The following is a 20,336-nucleotide window of genomic DNA, read 5'->3' on the forward strand; positions in this document are numbered from 1 at the left end:
AATATCATTTTCTTCATAGCGTGCGTAGGGCGCGAAACCATTTTTTGAAACATGACGATATTTTTTCATTTTGTCAAATTCTTTCTTTCTTTCTTAGGAGTAATTTAATCATATATCTAGTGACCAACGCTATAAATTTAGTTTAGAGACAAAAAGAAAATTGCAATACCTAGCTGGACAAAAGATGTATACATTGAAATTTCATTGATTACGGCATCTATCCGATGAAAATTGCCCCAATCATCAAATGGGCCGAGAAGGCGACGGCCCATTACCCTTGTTTTTCTCTACGCCGTCGTCTATCTGGTGGGGGACTCAGGCCCAGCCCAAACTGGGCTGAAGCCCTCTCTTTCTCTCTTTCTCTCTCTCTCTCAAACTCGGCATGTAGCAAATTGACCGACCGAACCTGCAGAGAACGACGAACTTAGAAGAAGAAAGCTCGAGCGTAGGGAAACCGAAAGGAAGATGGAGAGGGATCGGAAGCTGCGAATGGCGATCGCCTTCGCTTCCGTCGCGGCGCTCTCGGCGTTCCTCGCCGTGCATTACCACCGGAGACGGAGGAAGCAGAGGAGCCGCGGCGGCGGCGCGTGTTACCTGCGAGCCGAGTCGAAGCCGCAGCACGGCTTCAGGCGAGTCCTGGCGGATAATTCCTACTCCCCGTTCAAGCACCTGAAGCTCGGGGGCTCCGATGACGGTACGTTCTCTGGAGCTGAGCTCGAACCATTTCTTCTTCGCTTTTGTCATTGCTGTCTCGCCGGTCGGTTGGCGGCGGGGGATTTCGCTTTGGAGTTTAGCGGTAGCGATGATCCGGAAATTTCGAACCTGTGCAAATGCTAGAAATTTTGGAAACAGTTCGAGTCAGATACGCCTTTGTGATGAAACTAAGGTGATCAGATCGTTGTGTTTGTTTAGTGAGAGAATGTACGGGATTCGGTCCTTTGTCGATGGAAGCCGTTAGTAAGATAATCCAGAACCTTCGAGCTTGTGCAAATGCTGAGAAAATTTGGAGTAGTTCGAGTCAGACACGCCTTTATGATGAAACTGAGGTGATCAGGCGGTTGTGTTTGTTTACCGAGAGAACTTATGAGCTGTGTTTTTTCGATTCGTGCCTGTGGTTACTGACGTACGTTATCTGGTCCTTTGTCGATGGAAGACGTTGTAAGATAATCGAACTTTTGACCTGCATTAAGAAGAGAAGCTTGTCTTTGTTGCGTTGTGTGTTGTTTCTGACTGTTAGGATGCTCATTAAAAAGAATCTTACATGAGGTATTGACATGTCATCTACTTAATTGATGGAAAGCTTTCTGCATTTATGTTTATTTGTTAGTAATCAGGATAGAAAAGCCAACTAACTGTGCGATATCTTAGGGTTGGTCATTTTGCTTGGAAGCATTTCTTTGCGTATTTTTCTGATACCTGCACGGAAAGATCTATGAAGCATGGCTTAATATGCTAAAACTTGACAGTGGATTCTTCAAACTCGCATCCATATGAGGCGGAGATTACGGCTCTGTTAGATAGTCCGCGACTAGAATCCACATTTTATCCTGATGATAAGATTCCAATGACTAGTGATGTCTATACTTGGGTGGAAACTGAGCAACAACTGGAGGAACTTGCCAATGTATTGATCAAGGAGAGAGTCTTTGCCGTTGATACAGAACAGCACAGTTTATGTTCATTTTTAGGTTTTACCGCCCTTATGCAGGTGAGTAGACATTTATCACCAGAATGTGCTATTCAATATGCGGCGAGCGCAGCTTGATAATGCTCGTGTCTTTTGCCTCCTCCTTTACTCCTTCCAAAATTTGATAGATCTCCACACAAGATGAGGACTATTTGATTGACACAATAAAGCTGCATGATGCTATGGGAATTCTTCGTCCAGTTTTCAGTGAGCCTAGTATTTGCAAGGTAATTTTTTCCCTCAGCCTGTCACATCATGGGCCCCTTCATTTGGATAAATTTGAATCTTGTTTGCCTTATCTGCTTGTGCTCTTCCACTGCAAATGATTGACGTGTACTTCCACTGCAAATGATTGACGTGTATCTGCATACATGTCTGGGAGCATATACCCATCAATTTCCTTGAGTGTTAAGTTGCTGGCTGATGATATTAATGATAATTAAAAACTAGACTTAATAGACAGCTTTAGTTTCATTTGTTATAAACTTCCTTGAAAATTACGCATTAGTCTTCTTCTTTTCAATCCAAAGTTCCCTTATAGTGAATAACTGCAATACATCAATGCTGATTCAATCTTTATGTAGGTGTTTCATGGAGCTGATAATGACGTTCTCTGGTTGCAAAGGGACTTCCACATTTACGTTGTCAATCTATTTGATACTGCAAAGGTGGACCTGTCTCTATTGAATGCCTTCTTCATGAACTGTATACATAGTAACTTTTCTTGCTTTCTTTTTTCTTTTCTGCCTTTATTGGGAAGAAAAGAGATTTGAGCGGTGGGGAAAGGAGGGGAGAGAGAGTGGTTGGGTGATAAAAACAGTCTTAATGGAAATGTATTTTCATGTCATCCAACTGCAGGCGTGCGACATTCTATCAAAGCCACAGAGATCACTGGCATACTTACTTGAAACTTATTGTGGTGTAACCACCAATAAATTGCTACAGGTTAGAACTGGGCCCATTTTTATGTATATTTTTGAAAGTCATGCAGAGAGCTTCTCAGTTGTTATTACTCATAGGTTATCTTTGAAATAAGCGACATGTCTTTCCTTATATTTTTGAAAAAAAATGCAGCGTGAAGACTGGAGACAACGTCCATTGCCACAAGATATGTTGCGATATGCCAGGACAGATGCGTGCTATCTGCTATATGTTGCTCGCTGTTTGGTTGGAGAGCTAAAACAAAAGGATAATGGTATGATATTTTCAATTGCATTGGTTTTGCCCAAAATAGTTCATTTCCTTCTTTCTTCCTTTTGTGGGGGGAGAATTCTGGCGAAATAAGGAAGTCATGATTTGTCAGAGTATTTCTTTGCAACATAAAGTTCATTAGGATGGCCAGATAGGCGGCATGAACGTTTACTTGTTGCATCTAGTTGTCTGCATGAGGTTTTGGTATTAGAGATCAAAGGTGATGAATGTTTGTTTTGAATTGAGCCAACAATTGCACCAGCACTTTCTGAAAAAAAAAAAAATTGCACCAGAATCTTGTTTCGATGATGAATTGCATTTTGTCCTGGAGGCATGTCGCCGTTCAAATATGATTTGCTTGCAACGATACACGAAAGATATTGAAGCTGCGCCGGGGGAGTCTGCTGCATCATCGATAATTTCCCGACATTCAAATGGTCAAGGAGGTGAATCAGATGCCTACAAAGCCCAGGTGCACCGTCTTTTATGTATCTGCATCCTCCTGCTTCTTTTTGTTGCGGTATATTCTGATGCCATTCCAATCATCAGTTTCAGGATATTGTGAGAAGAGTGTGCGCTTGGAGGGAGTTAATGGTTAGTGTTAGTTTTACAGCAACTTTTTGGTAATGAAAGTTTATCTGTTTTAATAGGAGTGTTTTAGATAGATGAAAAATTCTGGATAGTCATATTAGTTATTATACTTCCAAGATAATAATAAGTGGTACCACTTCACTTGTTACCTTACAACGAAAGCTTGCAGACTTCTCTGTCTGTTCCTAACGTACCTTTCTCACTTGGGTAGGGTCAAAATAAATCGCCAAGGCTCAGAATAATTTGATTTAACTTCTCTATGTCTGTTCTCAGCCTGTTTGGTTACAAGCAATGCTTCCAGGCACCTCTAAGTATCAGTTGAAAGGTCCTTTTTGTTATCTGCACTGATATTTAAAGTACTGGGCCTTTTTGTATTTTGCTTCTTTGCCTTGGTTAGGCCACGGTCTTCTTGATTGCTGTAATTAAATGCGTGTCAGCTCATGAGAAAGTACAATTTTACTAGTCTAAAGTGGAAGATCCCGTCAACTTGCAGCAGAATAAAATCATTCTTGGATCGCATGCTGACACGTGAACCTGCTTGGAATTGCAGTTCAGATTGTTGCTGATTGACAAACTTCACAGGAGCTTTTTTCAAAGACACTTGGCTTGAAAGAAGCCCATGATTTAATATAATGATAACCAGCCCATTTGGTATAGGAAAAATATGTCTATAAGAATAGGAACAAGAAAACAAAACGAATAAAGCAAACCTCAAGGATCAATGATAAAATGAAAACAGATTAGTCACAGCAAAACAAAAATATCATTAAAAAGGAAAAGGAAAAAAAATATCAATCTGAAAATTCAATGGACATGACTTCTCTGCAACCTCATGTACGATGGGAAAGCATCATTGAGGTGTATTCAACGTAAAAAAAATTGGTCTGAAATATTTCCTTTTGTTATTGTTTCCAGATTATATGAAATGTCCTCCCTCCATTAGTATTATGAATGGAAAATGTGGTGACTCAATAGGGCCTATTATTTCCGTTATTATCTACTGCAAATTGATGATTATTTAGAAACTTGATGAGTTTCTAGTCAATTCATATTGTTTTGAATTAACAATTAGATATTCAATGGTTTTGTTATTTGTCAAGTTGAAACTATGGTTTACTAGTTGTGAATCTGTAATCAAACTTACTGTCTTATTTATAGATGTCTTACTTATATAAATGACCTAATGACCTTGTTTTTGTTGATTTTTAGTTATAGTAGCCTTGTTGTGTTAGACTGGACCTTGACCATGCATTTTTAGAGTTATTTTTTAACATTTGAAGATTTCACAAATAAATCTTACTGTCCGATTTCACGACAACCTCACTGATCCTAGACGAAAAAGGGATCTTGACTACCTTATTCTTGTGTGTGTCTGCAATAATCTTTACTTGATAATGTTGTTACTGATTGGAGGGGCGATTGGATAGTTCTGCACCAAACATTCTTTTTTATGGATTTAGTCGCTAGATTTGGAGCTAAACATTGCTGGTTGATGCCATTGTCATGTGGGTTGAACAGGTTCAAGTATTGAGCCGGCTGTTGTATTGTCATTCGGCAATACTGTGCAAACATTGCTAAATTTCATCTAAACTAAACTGCATGAATTGAGTACCATGGTCACTTGCCTTGTCAAACAAGAGAAAGTGGTCAAGGTTTCCAATTTGCCTTCTTATGTCTCCTTTTCTGCTTGTATGTCTTCCTCACAATTCATCAAAGAAACCTAGGCAGAATTCTGATCTTTACTGATGTGTAACTTCCACGTGGGATACTGTATGGTCCTTTATCATGTTTGCCTTCATTCTTTGCTTTTGTTTGGGCAGGTAGTCTGCTTCTTTATAGCTATCTCTACTTACCATGGCTTACGCATTTCTTTCAGGCCCGTGTGCATGATGAAAGCTTAAGATTTGTATTGTCAGATCAAGCTATTGTTGCTCTCGCGAGCAAAGTTCCAACTAATCCAACAGATATATTTGACATCCTAAGGCAGGCTGATTCTAATACAGATGCCCTGAGTTCTTCCATGCCATCTCCATCACCTGTTGTTTGCGGCCACATGGACAGTTTCTGTGATCTATTAGAGGAGAGGATGGACAACCTCGATGAAATCTCTCTGGTTGTTCTTCAAAAGTGCCTTGGTCAAGATGGAACTTGTCCATTATCTGTCTTTAATTATTCTATTCTGGTCAATTTTACTATGAGATCAACTAACAAGGTAGTCTCCAGACAAAATGGTACTAAAAGTTTGAAACAAGTTTCTCGAAAGGCTTCTCGAGAGCTATTTGTTAAAAAGTTCTCTTGCAAATCTCCAGTGTACCATAATTGTAGGATCTACGCAAATGATGGACGCTTGCTTTGTTACTGCGATCGTAGAAAGCTTGAATGGTTCGGAGCTTTCTCAATCAGTTACCTTTTCTTTGTTTACATATTTATGTAAGTGTTGTCATGAATATTCACATGTGACAGGTATCTTCGCCGTGATCTTGCAAAACTTGTTGACAATGATCCTCCTGCTATTATGCTTCTTTTTGAGCCTAAAGGTCGTCCAGAAGATGAAGATAATGAATTTTACATTCAGAGAAAGAAAAATATTTGTGTTGGCTGCGGTGAAGGTAATCATTACTTGCGTTACCGGATTATTCCTTCGTGCTACAGAATGCACTTCCCTGAGCATTTGAAAAGTCATCGTTCTCATGATATAGTCCTCCTTTGCGTGGACTGTCATGAGGTTGCTCATGCTGCGGCTGAGAAGTACAAAAGGAAAATTGCGGAGGAATTTGGTATTCCGCTCTTTGTTCGAAATATTGTTGAACTGAGAGATGATCAAGTTGCATCAGAAACATGTGCAATGGGGATAAATTTTGAACAAGCTGGTATATCTCCTCTAGAATTACGAACGGCTGCAATGGCTCTACTACGCCATGGACAAAGAATGCCTCAGAAGCGCCGTGAAGAACTGACACAGGTCTTGAAGTCTTTTAACTCCGGTGTTTTGACTCACAATTGAACAGCACATTGTTTTCTTTTTTGTCCTCATATTTGCTGTTATCTTGGATCCAACCTAAACTAATTCTACAGATTCAGTTATAAGTCATTCTGGAGTTTCGGCTGAATCAAGTCAGAAGGCTAGTTTGTTCTTTTGGATATTTGAAATTTGATTTTGATCTTCCAGTACATGCACAAAATTCATAGGACAATTTTCTTCATCATTTTGACATGGAAAAACTATATACGTGTGTTCTGAATAAGAATACACTAATGGGGGCCCTCGATTTGTATACTCTTAATCTTTCTGCCATGCAGCTTTGTGTTGGGTATAGATATTCACTTTTTTCATCTGCTTTGACCTCCTAACTCCTTTAAAAGGTGTTGGCTATTAATTCGACTGTCATTAATTTGCAGATTGTGATGAGGTTTTATGGAGGAAGAGATATATCTGATACGGATCTGGAAAGAGCCTTGTTAGTTGGAATGAGTTCTCATGAGAAAAGACGGCTTGAGAAGAAGAGAGGGCTGTCTTCAAAACATTCCAAAGGTGGCGGTATTCCAGATAAAGAGCAAATTGGAAGTACTGAGAAAAGGCTGATATCAAGTACAGTGAATCCATCAAAATTTGAAACAGTTGATGTCTCATTGTCTGAAAAAGATCAGCAATATGTCAATGATGAGATCACGGACCAAGTGAAGACAGAGCCAATCAATTCAGGGATGGAACCAGAAGCTGCTGCTCATGATAGCAACAACGAAAACACAGATTTCTATAATTTGCAAAATGGCAACCTACAAAATGAAGGGTCAGACCTTGGTGATTCTAGAAATGATGAAACACAGCCAATGCACAACTCCAAATTATCGCTATTAGGACATGGACCCCATGGGAAACAAGTTGTCGATCACATATTGAAGGAGTATGGGGAGGATGGCATTAGTGTCTTTTGTCAAAGATGGAGACAAGTATTTATCGAAGCTCTTAAACCTCGTTTCCTTCCTGCTGGATGGGATATAAAGCACAGGTATTCTGCCAAGCACACAGGCTATATAGATATTGTTCATTCTTTGCAAATGGATAATCTGCTTTATATCAACAATTTTATTTTTTTGGTTCTTTTATGCCTCACCCACTTTGAACTAATGGTAGAACAAGTATTTAATAATGATTTTGTGACACATTTGATGATGACTGAATATGCTTGCGTTGATCACTCTATCTCAACATGTGATTTTGGCTCCTGAAACGACTCATGGGTCGCATACACAACTAGCCAATCAGGATTATCTGTTTTCCCTTTGGCACTGCAAGGGCATGATACTGCATGTTAGATCATCTCTCTCTCTCTCTCTCGCTCTGTGTTTGTGTGTGACGCTGTTTCATGGGTGTCGATGGGCAAACTGATTTCTCTGGCATTGCAAGAGCTTGATGTTGCATCTTATTCATTCTCTCTCTCTCTCTCTCTCTCTCTGTTTGCATGTGTGTGGCTGTTCCATTGGTCTGACTTGGCGTGCTGATTTTGCCAGTGGTCGGAGGGACTTTGGGGAATTTAGCGTGTACAATCCAATCAAGAAGGCATTGGCAGATGCTAAGAGTTGAAATCTGCTGTGGTGATGCTATTGCTAGCCACCACAAGGCACAGAACACCAGTGACTCCGGTTGGAACTGTTACTTCATTGGCAGATGCTAAGAGTTGATATCTGCTGTGGTAATGCTGTTGCTAGCCGCTACAAGGCACAGAGCACTAGTGACTCCGGTTAGAACTCTTACCTCAAAGGACTGTCACAGTCGTAGTGGTCCTCGGAATTTTGATTTGGCCAGTAATGTTCTTTACATTATTGAACACTTTAGGGTTTTGATGAAGACTTTGTTATTTATTGGATCGGCTCTGGTTTACCCTTGCACCATCAGTTGGTTAGGGTCCTCTTATTTATTTTTATTTTTTTGGGGGGGGTGTTCCTCGTAAAGATTCCAATGACATCTTCCTCTTACCCGGTTACAAATTATATCGAGTCAAGGCAGTTACTTCTGTTTGATCGACCTGTAATCAGCAATATTGAAGAAAAAACCAAACAAAACAAATGACAAAAAAACTGAGTTTTGGGACACAAACGGCTTAATTCATTTTAAAAAAATCAAATTTAGAACCCAAAACTTCTTTTTCTTAGAAAAAGGGGAAAACTGACACATATGACCTTAGTATTTCAGCCTATTATGCAATTATTGTGCCTAAAGTTAAGAGACCATTTGTATAACTATTCCCATAAAAAAAAAAACACCAACTCTCTCAATTGTAAACTTGTAAACTTTTCAGCCAGTATCCCAATATTAATTGAAAAGTACACATGGAATGGAATGTCGCATCTTTAACGGCATTATCGGATGGAATCATGAGTGGGGCCAGATTTGAGTACCTACTGAAAATTTATGTTTCTTTTTAGACAAAAACAATTAGAGCCAAAATTAGAACCTGAGCTAAAGTTGGTATTTTTTTTTTTATAAGAAAAATTATTTAGGACAGAATTAGGACTTAAGATAAAGGTGATTTTCTTTTTTTGGACCATAAGTAAAACCTGAACTAAAGTTGGTGCCTTTTAAGATAATTGGATCGACACAACGAGATACAAGTCCTCGGAATAAATTAATTCAACAAAACCGGCAGTGATCGCAGGGATTACAAATTCATTTTGAGGGGAGTAGGTCTTATGTTGATTTGGCATCTCTCTTTGTTGCCGTAATTCATCTTCGTACCATCGCACATCAATCCTCTCGAACCAGTTCCCTCTTTTTAATCCCATAAGGGCTTTCACACAAAACTTCTGCTTCTCCACCTTGGCATGTCGTTGGCCCCCACCAGACAATTCTACCGTGCTCTTCTCAAGAAGCGAGGATCTGCAACAACCCAAACGGAGGAAACTGAGTTTCCCTCTAGAAACTGTCGATTGTGTGGAAAAGAATACAGAGGCGAGTGCGACAATTTAGAGCATCAGAAATTACCAGTTCGACGTTGTAATCGCTAAAGGGACAACAATTGAGACTTCTGGTCAATGCCGTTGAAGATGAACGTCCCGGACATGGGAACAAATTGTTTCGTTATGAGCTACAACAAACAGAGAACGTGGCTTTAAAGCAAAATATAGCATCTCGGTTCCGATATATAACCAAAAGAAGAGCTGAGTAATAGCCCGAGCTATTTGGAGCACTCGACATCAACGAATTAACTAACGAAGCTATGGTGAACAGAGATGATGATGCAACCTTGATCACTTCCTGAGACGCAACTCCTCCAATGAAAGCAGCAACAGCGTGAAGCTCTGCAGCACCAAACCGGCACATTTCACTAATAAGATCCTCAGTCAAGGTTTGGCCATTGCAGCCCAAGTCGCTGAGAAGACTGACTGCTGCTGTCTTCAACCGAGATATATCCTCGTCCATCTCACTGCAGTGCATTCACCATGCAGAGAAATGCAGTGATCAGGTAATGACTTTTAAAAAGCTTGCTGGAGGAAAAATGGTAGATTCAATATCGGCAATACTTACCCATCAAACTCTCCAGGAAAGCTGTTATAATTAGCAGCAAACCGGTCAACAGCTCGAAGCAGTATATAGAACCCCACAGCAACACTGATTGACAAGAACCACAGATTTTCAGATGACAGGCAAAAATGATAGTCTTTTCCAGCAATAAAATTTATTTGCTAGTCAACTTGAAAAAATTAGTGGAAGATTGAAACAAGCCATGTGGTTGAGCCAAGATTAACATGGATCAAACCTGCACTAGCCAAGTCCAATTTGATCCAGAAGATACATGAACTTTGACTCAAGCAAGTGTCAGCAGAAAAAGAAAAAAAATTAAAGCCTAATAATGGGAAATAAAATGAATCGTCCGGGGTTAAGAACAGCCCGTGCTGTCAAGGATTAATTCCAAAAGAATAAATGCCATTCCATGTGACTGGTACCAGCTTTACCAATGTACTTTTCTAAGCACACTGACCATTCCATGTCATAACGAAGCATTCACCACATCCCAACAAAGTAACAATAAAAATGTATTTAAGGGAAAAGCTGTTATCATGGAAAAAGATAAGTTAGTGAGGATAATTTTATGATGAGTATCTTCAGAATTTCTGGTAGAACAGATGGACTCTTGAATTTATCTTTCAAGGATGAGGTCCATGACTGATTGATGAGCACCCCAAAAGAGTGCTTAGAAGACCTTGAAGAAATTGTGAACTTATAATTCTTTGTTGGAGAGAGGGGCTCTAGGTCTCACGATCTAAGCATGCGTATGAAGCATTTGCAACTGCATATTTCAGCAGGAAAATAATTTAAGGGATATAAGCTAAAACCTATCTTACATGTATTCTTCATCTGCTAAATACTTCTGAAGTTCTGATGGGACTGGAGAATTAAACTCGTCCTCGACTAGGCGATACCTGCATACCTACAGCTGAAAAATGTTATCTATTCTTTTTCAGGAAAGGAAAAGAAGAGACTTAAGAGAAGTGATAAACAAAAACGAAAAAAACGGATTCTAATAATGCTACATAATTGAATCCAGGATGGAAAAAATCTGAACTAGGCAACAATTTTAGCTTATATGTAGAAACTTACAACAGGAGTCAACAGCAAAACAGTTAAGGAGCACACAAGCAAACTCAGCAGCATCACTAATCTCAATGGACACCAAAGTGACTTTGATACACCATCCTACTCTGAATTTGCTATTTAATGCGGTACGCCAATTTTAAGCATGAACTAAATCATGTAAAAAATAACTCACTTTGAGTTTTCGTGCATTTCTACAGAAGCTTCAAATAGTTTGTTTTGAAATCGTCTTTGTCTCTCTACCAATCTTCTTCAAATGATTCGTCACTCGTTGCTCCATAACAAGAAAGTCAGCCTCTGCCTTAGCTTGGTAGATCTTCTGCAGGTTTACATAATGTCTGCAAAAGAGAAATGATACGGAAGATATGTCACCAAATTCTTCTCACACAATGGAGAACAAAAACAGCATCATTCATTCCCCACTAACTCTGTTGAAGATGTCATATCTGGTATCAAACTCTCAAGGGGTGCCTCTCCAGCACCTTCATTTGCAATAAATTCCTGCAAAGATAAAGCAACATGATACTTGAAATTCCATCTTAGGAATAAAATATATCTTGCTGGAAAGTCATAAGTCAACTAGAAGTTCTACAGGCAGATCAGCACAAATAGCAATTGAAATTTTCCTCAAACAAGGGTAGTAGGAAATGGAACCTAATTATAAATCTAAAACTATTTCCATTGTATTGTAAACATTGTGCTTCTAATTGATGAGGTTCTATTGAACTTCTAATCATAGATCTCAAATCACAGCAACTCAAAGAGACCTGGAAAAGGAAGATCTCTTTTCAGTGTCTACCCACTGAGAGATGATGCAAGCATTCTCCGAAGAAATAAATAACAAGAACGTATCCTCTGGAAATGGAAGAAAGACATGCACGGGTTTAAATGAACAAGTTCCGGGGTTCAGTTCAAACCCTTATGGCATCCTGTTTAATGTATTTGCACTATAATTGTCATTTACGCCATTCAAAGACATGTCAAGTACGATACAACAAGAAATCCATGCGAATTACCAGCTCAGTAAAGATAACTTCCCCCCTCCCCAACTCAAAAGCAGGATCTATTTATATATATATTTGTGATCCCATATTTTCGGACCCACATTTTCTCTTTAAAGTGGCTGTTAACCGACATGTAGTTTTTCCACATTTCATATATTTTCGTGACAACCGCCCATTTGGTAACTGTCTTAATGGGAGACATTATATAAAAGGAACGATATATAATTCCTACGTGCAAATAAGTTGTTTGTTGATTATGATGAGGTAAATCTACGAACTTGCATTCTCAGTGAGTGGAAGTTGTTAGAATTAACAGCTTACTTCCTATTCCCAATTGCAGCGTCGACAAGAACGAGTTTACTCATCTTACCTGGAGCTGAATCTTGAGGATGTTGAACCTTGTATCTCAGGACCTAAGAGGTATAAGTTTCCTGCCGAGGGTCTCCATATCTTGGTTCCACAAATTCATGCCATTTGCATGGTTTAATGATTTTAACCTGCAATCCACATTAGCTTCAGTGTGCAACATCCTTAACTTTCGTCACCTTTTCTTGCCAGACCTCATGATCGGGTTCCTTTGAAGGAAATGAAGGCTGATTGGCATTCTTGTCTTGATAACAAAGTTGGCTTCAAGGTTAGTTTTCTTTTGAACAGCTACCTTTGATTTCATAATCACACGAGGTCATACTAGTTCTTTCTTCTAATTTTGCCTTGACTGGATCATTGACATGGAAAGCTTCCACAATGGTAGAATACGTAGGAAAATAAATTCTCTTGCTGTCAGACCAAGTTAGAGATTTGCTTTGCAGTTCATGTTGCATTTTTTCTTTTTCTGATGAAGTAGAATCTACTATCTTCAATTGAGCGCAGTCATTTTAATCTTATTCTGCAACGTCCTGTGACATCTTGATTAAAAGCCCTTGTCATTTCGTCCACAATAAATTTTGTAGATATAGGCAATAGGCTCTTCTTCCTAATTCACTTTTTTCTGGGAGGCATTATTTTCTCTAATTACAGCCCGCCTAAGTTGTTATCCTGCAGAATCAAACTGATGCAAAATCTTTTTGAATTTCTTTAAAGCTGGGTGAAAATACATAGGATATGATATTATGTTTATTTATTTGAAGCATGGGTGGGAATAGATAGACTATAATATAACGTTGGTTTGTTTTTGTGGTCATACAGGGTTTTGCTGTACCCAAAGAATCACAAGATAAGGTGGCAAAATTTTCATTCCATGGGCAGCCGGCTGAATTCAAGCATGGGAGTGTTGTGATTGCTGCCATTACTAGCTGCACCAACACATCGAATCCCAGCGTCATGCTTGGAGCTGCTCTAGTAGCGAAAAAGGCTTGTGAACTTGGATTACAGGTTCGCTGTGATTATAATCACTGTCCATCTCTATACTCTATACTCTTTCCAGGATCAAGCTTCTTTTTACTGTTACATTGATAATTCTTGTCGGTGACCTGAATTGTGACACCAGGTCAAGCCATGGATCAAAACAAGTCTTGCACCTGGCTCCGGTGTTGTCACTAAGTATCTACTTCAGAGGTACAATTTTGGGATAAGTTAGCATAGTGTAGTAGAATATCTTTATGTTGGCAATGAGGAGGCAACCTGATAACTGTATCTTTGATGTTGATGCAGTGGGCTGCAGAAGTACTTAAATCAGCAGGGATTTAACATTGTGGGATACGGATGCACTACTTGTATTGGAAATTCTGGGGACTTGGATGAATCAGTTGGCTCTGCCATCTCAGAAAATGGCACTGTTAAATGTTCTCTAGCACGGAGACATACTGCCTTGTGTTGGGCTTCCTTTGTTTAACCATTTGCATAAGCAATCGCTTGTGGACGTGTTGACACCTAAAATTTTAAATTAGGTTATTAATTTGGCCTTAGTTTCTTTATTTATGTATTTTTCCCTTTTTTTCGGATAATAAACAAAACAAAAACAAACAAAAAAAGAAGCAGCCCTCGAATGGGCCCTTACGGCCCATTTCCCCTTTCCGCCCGGCCCCACCGGTCGTCTTCTTCCTCGCGCCTCTGCAGCACACGCGCAAAGGACCCGACGCCAGAGAGGCAGGCGGACGGCGACCCACGTGGGAGGGGCAACTGGCGTCGGATGGGACGCCGGTTCAGCCGGCGGAGGCCGCTTGGCGCACGGGGACCGGCGGTTGAAGCTCCGTCGACCGGCTGCCCCTCGCCTATAAATAGGCCCTCGTTTCCGTCGTTGAGAGGCCACGCCGAGAAGGATCGAAGGCCACAGATCCTCGAAACCTCCCACCGAGAGACTTCAGAACGGGGGGCCGAGGATGAGCACGCCGAGATCCAAGGTCGGCCGGAGAAGCGAGCGCAGAGACGCGCGGAGGAAGGAGAAAGGGAGAGGGATCGAGGTCGCGACCCTTGGACACCCCACTGAGAGACTTTAGGAGGGCCGAGGGCTTGCAGCTTCGGATCTGGGCTTTGCCGGAGTAGAGAGAGAGAGGGACGCCGGAGAGAGGGGTTCGCGTAAGGTCTCGCCGTCGCCATCTTCGCCCGTGTCACGCCGTTGCCAAGCAGGTATCGCTCTGTCGCCGTCGCCGTTGCCATCGCCATAGTTTCCCCCCTCCGCAGTCCAACCCTCGTCACTACCGTTGCTATCACCGCCGTCGTTGCCGTTGCCGCCGCCGTCGCCGTCGCCGTCGTCCCCGCTGTTGTGCCTCGGCGCCGCGATTAGGGAACCCTAGGGTTCCCGATTTTCCGGGTCGCGACCCCGGGTTGTCGGGTCGGACCCGGATCGGGAACCGGGTAGGGATTTCGCAAATTGCGGGCGCGGCAGAAGACCGGGTTGCGATTCGGGTCGGATCCGGGTAGGGTTTCGTCGCGGAGCGGGTCGTGGACCCGGTCGTCGGGCCGGGCCGGGCGTCCCCAAACGCCCGGCCACGGCATCGTTTTTAAAATAAAAAGCCCGTTATGCGGGCCCGTTTGCGTTTTAGGGTTGACCGGGTCGGAACCAACCGGCGGATCCGACCCGGGTCGATTTTATTTTATTATCTTAATATATTATAAAAAATAAAAAATAAATATTTTATTTAAAAAAAAATCAAAAAGTGTTTTATTTTCAAAAAAATATAAAAAAATGTTTTAATTTCCAGAAAATCAAAAAATATTAAAAATTGTTGAAAAATGTTTTATTTTCTAAAAAAATCGAGAAAAATCAAAAAATAATTTATTTTCCAAAAATATCAAAAATATTAAAAAATATTTTATTTTTCGAAAAATAAAAAAATAAAATGTATTTTATATTTTCCAAAAAAAGCCAAAAATTCAGAAAAAGCCAAAAAGACTTGTATTTTCCCAAAAATACCAAAAATACCAAAAAATCCCTTTTATGTCCAAAAATGAGAAAAATACTCAAAAATGTTTTTCCTCCAAAAAATGCATGGAAAATCCCTCGAACATCCAAAAAATCTCGGGGTTTAAACAAGATTAGGTACCGAAAGGGCATTAGTGATTAACTAGTGTAATCAAGTCCCCGATCCTAATTTCTCTCGGTTGCGCAGAGTGAGTATTTTTCCCGATACTTCACTTGGGTTTCTAATCAACCCACCCCAAATCGATTAGTGGCGACTCCATTTTAAAAATTGATTTATAGGTTAAAAACTTAAACTATTAAAGTCGTGAATTGGTAGACTTGGGAGAGTCCGGGCTTAATAAATTCAGCCGAGCCATTAGCCTCCTTAGGCGCTCGTACCCGATTGCGAGCGCCGAAAAAAAAAAAGAGGTCGCGACGGCTTGGCGACTCCGCCGGGACTTTTGAGGACTTAGGCCATTTTATCTTTGTTTAAATGCTTTGCTGACTTGGTTTTTTTTTTCTTTTATACAGGGTAATAGCTTAAAGTTTTTTTTATTCTGTTAAAATAAAATGTTTTTGTGATTATAAACTGTTGTGCATGCTTTACTGTTTTAAACACTACACATGGCACACACAACCCGGCCGTCGGACCTGGGCCGCTATAGGATTTCTAGGATGGTGTTAAGAAAGATACGACCTCGAACGCGAGACTGTGATGTAGAGGTTGCCTTTCTTTTCCCCGAATTTCTTAGCCGAGGTTAGGAGGATATGCTGCTAACGCGAGACTACGACGGGCGGATATCCTTTTAATCTCACCAAGCCTTCTGAGTTAGAAATCGAGCCGCACGTCTCACGCACATGTCTCTGTGCTTGCCATTTTTCTTTAAAAAGCAAAAGTAATCCCTTTACTTTTACTCATTCTTTTTATTTGGCCCATGGCAATTTAGGATAAGCTTTTTCAAGTCCCAGTTTATATGCGATGGGGAAAGACGATATCCAGTTCATTCCTGCTCCCAAGGCGGAGCTCTTCAGATGGTGGGGTCAATTAGATCAGTTTGCCCAAGAGCGCGTGAAGGCCAAAGTCGGTCATCTCCTATCGTTGATTCAAATCACTGTTCGTCCCGAAGTCATACAGGCCATGGCACATTTCTAGTGCTTGAAGACGACTACTTTTATGTTTGGTGGGTTTGAGCTAACCCCAACTCTGGAAGAATACAACATCATCACTGGAATGCCTCTCGAGAAAAAGCTTGTTAAGCCATCGACAGGCTTCCTCCCGTGGCAAGGGTTAGCGCGACTTTTAGGAACTGAAATCCATGTCATGAGACAAATTCTTGAAGGCAACCATAATACCTCGCCCACTAGAATTCATGAATGCCTGTTTTCAAAATCAGCCTATGACCCAAAAAAAGCGAGATTTTCCTCCTGGGTTTTTTTGGGTTCATCATTTTCCCCCATCAAAGAAATGTCATAAGTCCTAAGATGGCATGGATAGTTGACCGAATCTTGAGGGGGCAAAATTATGTCAATATGATTTTAACTGAAACATTCTTATCCTTTAATCGTTTTAAAAACAACACGGAGAAAATCATGCGAGCCTCTCCTGAAATTTTACAAGTCTGGTTCTTTTCTCACCTAAGCGAATTCCAAGGCTTCATGCGATCATCCGGAATGAATGACTTCGAAAATCCATTACAAAAATTTATGGTTTTAGGACCATACATTCCCAATCAAAGCTGTTTAAATTGGATAAATTTCCTAAGAGACCCGGCTCCTGAGGCATTCCAATGGTGTGCTGGTTGGTTCTATGAAAAGAGAGCTCGCTTTGCTTTCAAGCGCTGCCATCCAATTCCGTTGCTCGGCCTCACCGATGCTTTTTCCTATTTCCCACAACGGGTGGCACGACAGTATGGAGCCCTTCAGGAGATCCCGCCATCTTTCAAGAAGAGGACCCCTCCACTTCTCTTCACTCATCAAAATTTTGAATACATGGTTGACATTTATGAAGAAGCATGGAACAAGTGCCATCGTAAAAGGATCGTGGTACCTGAAGGGCTTGAGGGAGAAGAAAAAGCCCACCACGCCTCCATGTCCTACATCCACAACCATCGCATCCCGACAAAATGGAAGCCATCGGTCCCTCACTCAATCGGCGAGAGCACCAGCACGAGCAAGCAGAGCTCATGGAGAGGGATTTGGGAATGGACTGGATGCACACCTCAGAGCCAGCCCAAGGAAGCAGGCGTCCTCACAAGAACAAGGCTCCCCGTCGCATATAAATTAGCAATCATGTGCCCCTTAGTGTTAATATTGTGAAGGTTTTGTCCCATTGTTTAGGGACTTTTGTTTAATGTCTAGTATTTCATTCTCGTCTTTTCAATTGCAAGTTCTAGATGTCGAAGTCTGCGGTCTATAAAATCCTCTTTTGATAAATAAGAAAGCGGTTAGACCACCGCCATGGGTCACTCTTTGTTTACTTTCATTGTGCTCATTCATTGTTTTCAACACGAGTAGGTAATTATGAATCGCCGACCACCAATTGCTCGTGAATGGCCTCATGCAATAGGACCCGATCAGAATGATGTACAAAATCGCCTTATTAACATTGAAGACGGCGTAGGACAGATGTCCATTGTCCTTCAACAACTCTCAAGACAAATGAAATCCACTCAAGCTGAGCCCAACTCTATAGTTGCCTCAAACACCGTCATGACACCCGCAAATTTGCTAGAAAATAGCCGATACCATAAACAGTTTGAAAAGATCATGAAAAAGTTAAGCCGGTTGCGGAGCAAATCCCATGGACCTGTCCAATTACACCGGCATTGAGATCCCCGAAAACTCAAAGCACTCCGAATGCGAAAGGTATACTGATATCTCCCGCCCGAGACCTACTTGCGGCCTACCTCGGTTCGAAGGATGATTCAATCATACCAATTGAGCTTGACTAGCCCTGCCTTGCGATGGTACATTGTCAGGAAGATTAGTCTCCTTAAAATCTGGAGGGAACTAATTCATGTTTTTCACCAAGAATATGATATTGACATCAACCCTGACATAGCCTTGCCTTACGAAAAACTGATGATTGCGGAGCATGAGGAACCGTTAGTCGCTGAGATAGGAGAAGATCATGTTAATGAAGCCTTGCATGATAAATGGGCAGCTGAACAACACCCTGTTATTGGAAAATTTCCCACTAGGAAAGGCAAGGAGCCTTTGTACGAGATCAAAGACAAAGAGCCTGTTCAAGACCGGGGCACGACTGGACGACTCCCCAAGCTTACTCCAAGAGCTAGGGTCCAAAGAATACCAACCCCTATCAACTTGGGAAGTGAATCAGATAGTGAAACTCCAATGTCTCTCACTTCCTTTGACAGAATCGAGCTGGCAAAACGAAGGGCCTTACTCAAAAGGTCTGGACCAGAAGCCAAGAAAAGAAAGCCTAAGCAAATCAATGCAGCGTCTGTCGATGAGCCATCACACCCAAGCTTCGAGCATTCCCAAGAATACAACCCCAAGGACTTCCAGCGTTATTTCGACAATGAAACTGGCGATTCATCGTATAACTGTTTCCTAGTCTCATCCGGGGATGAAGGCTCGTCAGAAGAGGAAGCATACGTCTTTATCCGCCACGATCCTAACGAAGTACTAAGCTCTTCCTCTGACCATGAGGATAGCTTCAATACTTTATCCTCATTCGGAAATTTTGACCAAGAAGAAAGCAATGGGATAATCTCGGTAGAATCCAACTTCCCTGAAACAGAAAAATTCACCACTACAACAGATATGTAGTGGGAAAACCAGTGGCCTAACCAAGATACATCAAGCCCGTCTTGCCCCCGTAGGATCATGAGCCCCATAGAAATGTGGATACCCAATCTCCGCAAGTATAACGGCACAGCTTGTCCCGTGGCCCACTTGCAGTATCTCCATGCGGAAATGAGTCGGTACTATGGCCCGATGTCGTTCACAACTCGGGCATTCAAAGAAACTCTTACGGGTCTGCATTGCAATGGTTTATCACAGCAAACATTTATCTTCTAAAGGATTGGAATGAGCTGACTTCCACATTCTTGCATCGGTACCAAAGCCGATCGGGCCGAACGCCTTGTGAGAGCTTGGCTCACTTCACAAGAAAACCAAAGGAAGATTTCCGAGCATACGCAGGGAGGTGGAGGGCTTTCATGATGCAAACCCACCCTCAACTGGCTGAAGAGGAGTTAATGAAGCAGTTCATAGAAGTTTTGTCCTGCAAGCAGCGCTGTTGGCTGCGTGGGTTACACTTCCGTAACTTCAACGAGGTAGTCATCGCATGCGAATACTTCGAGTCTACTGAAGGCGAGGAATTCAAAGACGCTTAGCTTCAAGACCAGTACTATCAAAGCGCTCCTTTACACAGGGGTTTTCATGAGTTTTACTTGTTTTTATAATTTTATGTTTCTCATCTTATCTAGTGTGCTACAGTTGTATTTTCCATTCCAAGTACTCTATTGTACAGTTGTAATATTTTGTTTTAAGAACATGAGGCGGTACTCCAAACCAGCCCGGTGATGTTATCCAACCATGAAAAGAAAATATCATCCAAGGAGAATACTGAGGGCTGGGCTTCCTCATGCTTTTTCTCCCCCAAATACATATTTTGAAAATAAAAATATTTCATCACCCAAAAGCTTTTGTTAAAACAAGATGATCAATGTTTGTCTTTCTGACTCACTCACTTCATGATCATTCCCGTCCCCTTTGACTTAGTGTGACAGGGGGCATTTGAAGCAAGCACATTAGGTGGACTCGCCAAATTCAAAAACACCCTGCCAAGAAGACAGTGGGGCAAATAAAAGATCATCCCACTTCAAAGGAGGTAAGTCTTATTCTCTGAACATAATTTGGAAATGATGTCCTATCTCTTCTATTTACAGGAAACGGAAGATA

At 41.2% G+C, this 20,336-nt stretch overlaps 2 protein-coding genes and 1 pseudogene across 3 annotated transcripts; 2 read left to right on the forward strand and 1 right to left on the reverse strand.

Moving 5' to 3' along the window:
* The first annotated feature begins 392 nt into the window (after positions 1–392).
* LOC104435356 (protein RRP6-like 3) lies at positions 393–8,359 on the forward strand. Of its 2 annotated transcripts, XM_010048123.3 has the most exons (12): positions 393–694; positions 1,467–1,708; positions 1,816–1,914; positions 2,272–2,355; positions 2,546–2,632; positions 2,762–2,882; positions 3,172–3,350; positions 3,428–3,472; positions 5,346–5,851; positions 5,933–6,431; positions 6,869–7,479; positions 7,982–8,359. In XM_010048123.3, exons 1-12 carry the CDS (start codon positions 466–468, stop codon positions 8,052–8,054), a joined length of 2,775 nt encoding a protein of 924 aa, XP_010046425.2. In that variant the 5' UTR covers positions 393–465; the 3' UTR covers positions 8,055–8,359. The 2 variants fall into 2 exon arrangements, with proteins under 2 accessions (XP_010046425.2, XP_039168932.1); XM_039312998.1 differs by lacking the exon at positions 3,428–3,472.
* Positions 8,360–9,022: 663 nt separating this feature from the next.
* On the reverse strand, positions 9,023–11,745 carry LOC104454864 (annotated as a pseudogene).
* Positions 11,746–11,872: 127 nt separating this feature from the next.
* LOC120286549 (aconitate hydratase, cytoplasmic-like) lies at positions 11,873–13,898 on the forward strand. Its single transcript, XM_039298829.1, has 6 exons — positions 11,873–12,001; positions 12,408–12,487; positions 12,626–12,701; positions 13,253–13,438; positions 13,554–13,621; positions 13,718–13,898. Exons 1-6 carry the CDS (start codon positions 11,873–11,875, stop codon positions 13,896–13,898), a joined length of 720 nt encoding a protein of 239 aa, XP_039154763.1.
* Positions 13,899–20,336: the final 6,438 nt, after the last annotated feature.

The sequence above is a fragment of the Eucalyptus grandis genome, chromosome 1 (genome assembly GCF_016545825.1).
Source record: "Eucalyptus grandis isolate ANBG69807.140 chromosome 1, ASM1654582v1, whole genome shotgun sequence".
In the NCBI taxonomy this organism is placed as follows: domain Eukaryota; kingdom Viridiplantae; phylum Streptophyta; class Magnoliopsida; order Myrtales; family Myrtaceae; genus Eucalyptus; species Eucalyptus grandis.

Bases quoted from the DNA above. Each gene is read 5' to 3' on its own strand.
- LOC120286549 (XM_039298829.1), top strand. From the start codon at position 11,873: ATGATGCAAGCATTCTCCGAAGAAATAAATAACAAGAACGTATCCTCT. The intron at 12,488-12,625 runs GTATAAGTTTCC...TTTTCTTGCCAG, and splicing joins TGTATCTCAGGACCTAAGAG to ACCTCATGATCGGGTTCCTT. The intron at 12,702-13,252 runs GTTAGTTTTCTT...GTGGTCATACAG, and splicing joins ATAACAAAGTTGGCTTCAAG to GGTTTTGCTGTACCCAAAGA.
- LOC104435356 (XM_010048123.3), top strand. From the start codon at position 466: ATGGAGAGGGATCGGAAGCTGCGAATGGCGATCGCCTTCGCTTCCGTC. The intron at 695-1,466 runs GTACGTTCTCTG...AAAACTTGACAG, and splicing joins GCTCGGGGGCTCCGATGACG to TGGATTCTTCAAACTCGCAT. The intron at 5,852-5,932 runs GTTCGGAGCTTT...CACATGTGACAG, and splicing joins GATCGTAGAAAGCTTGAATG to GTATCTTCGCCGTGATCTTG.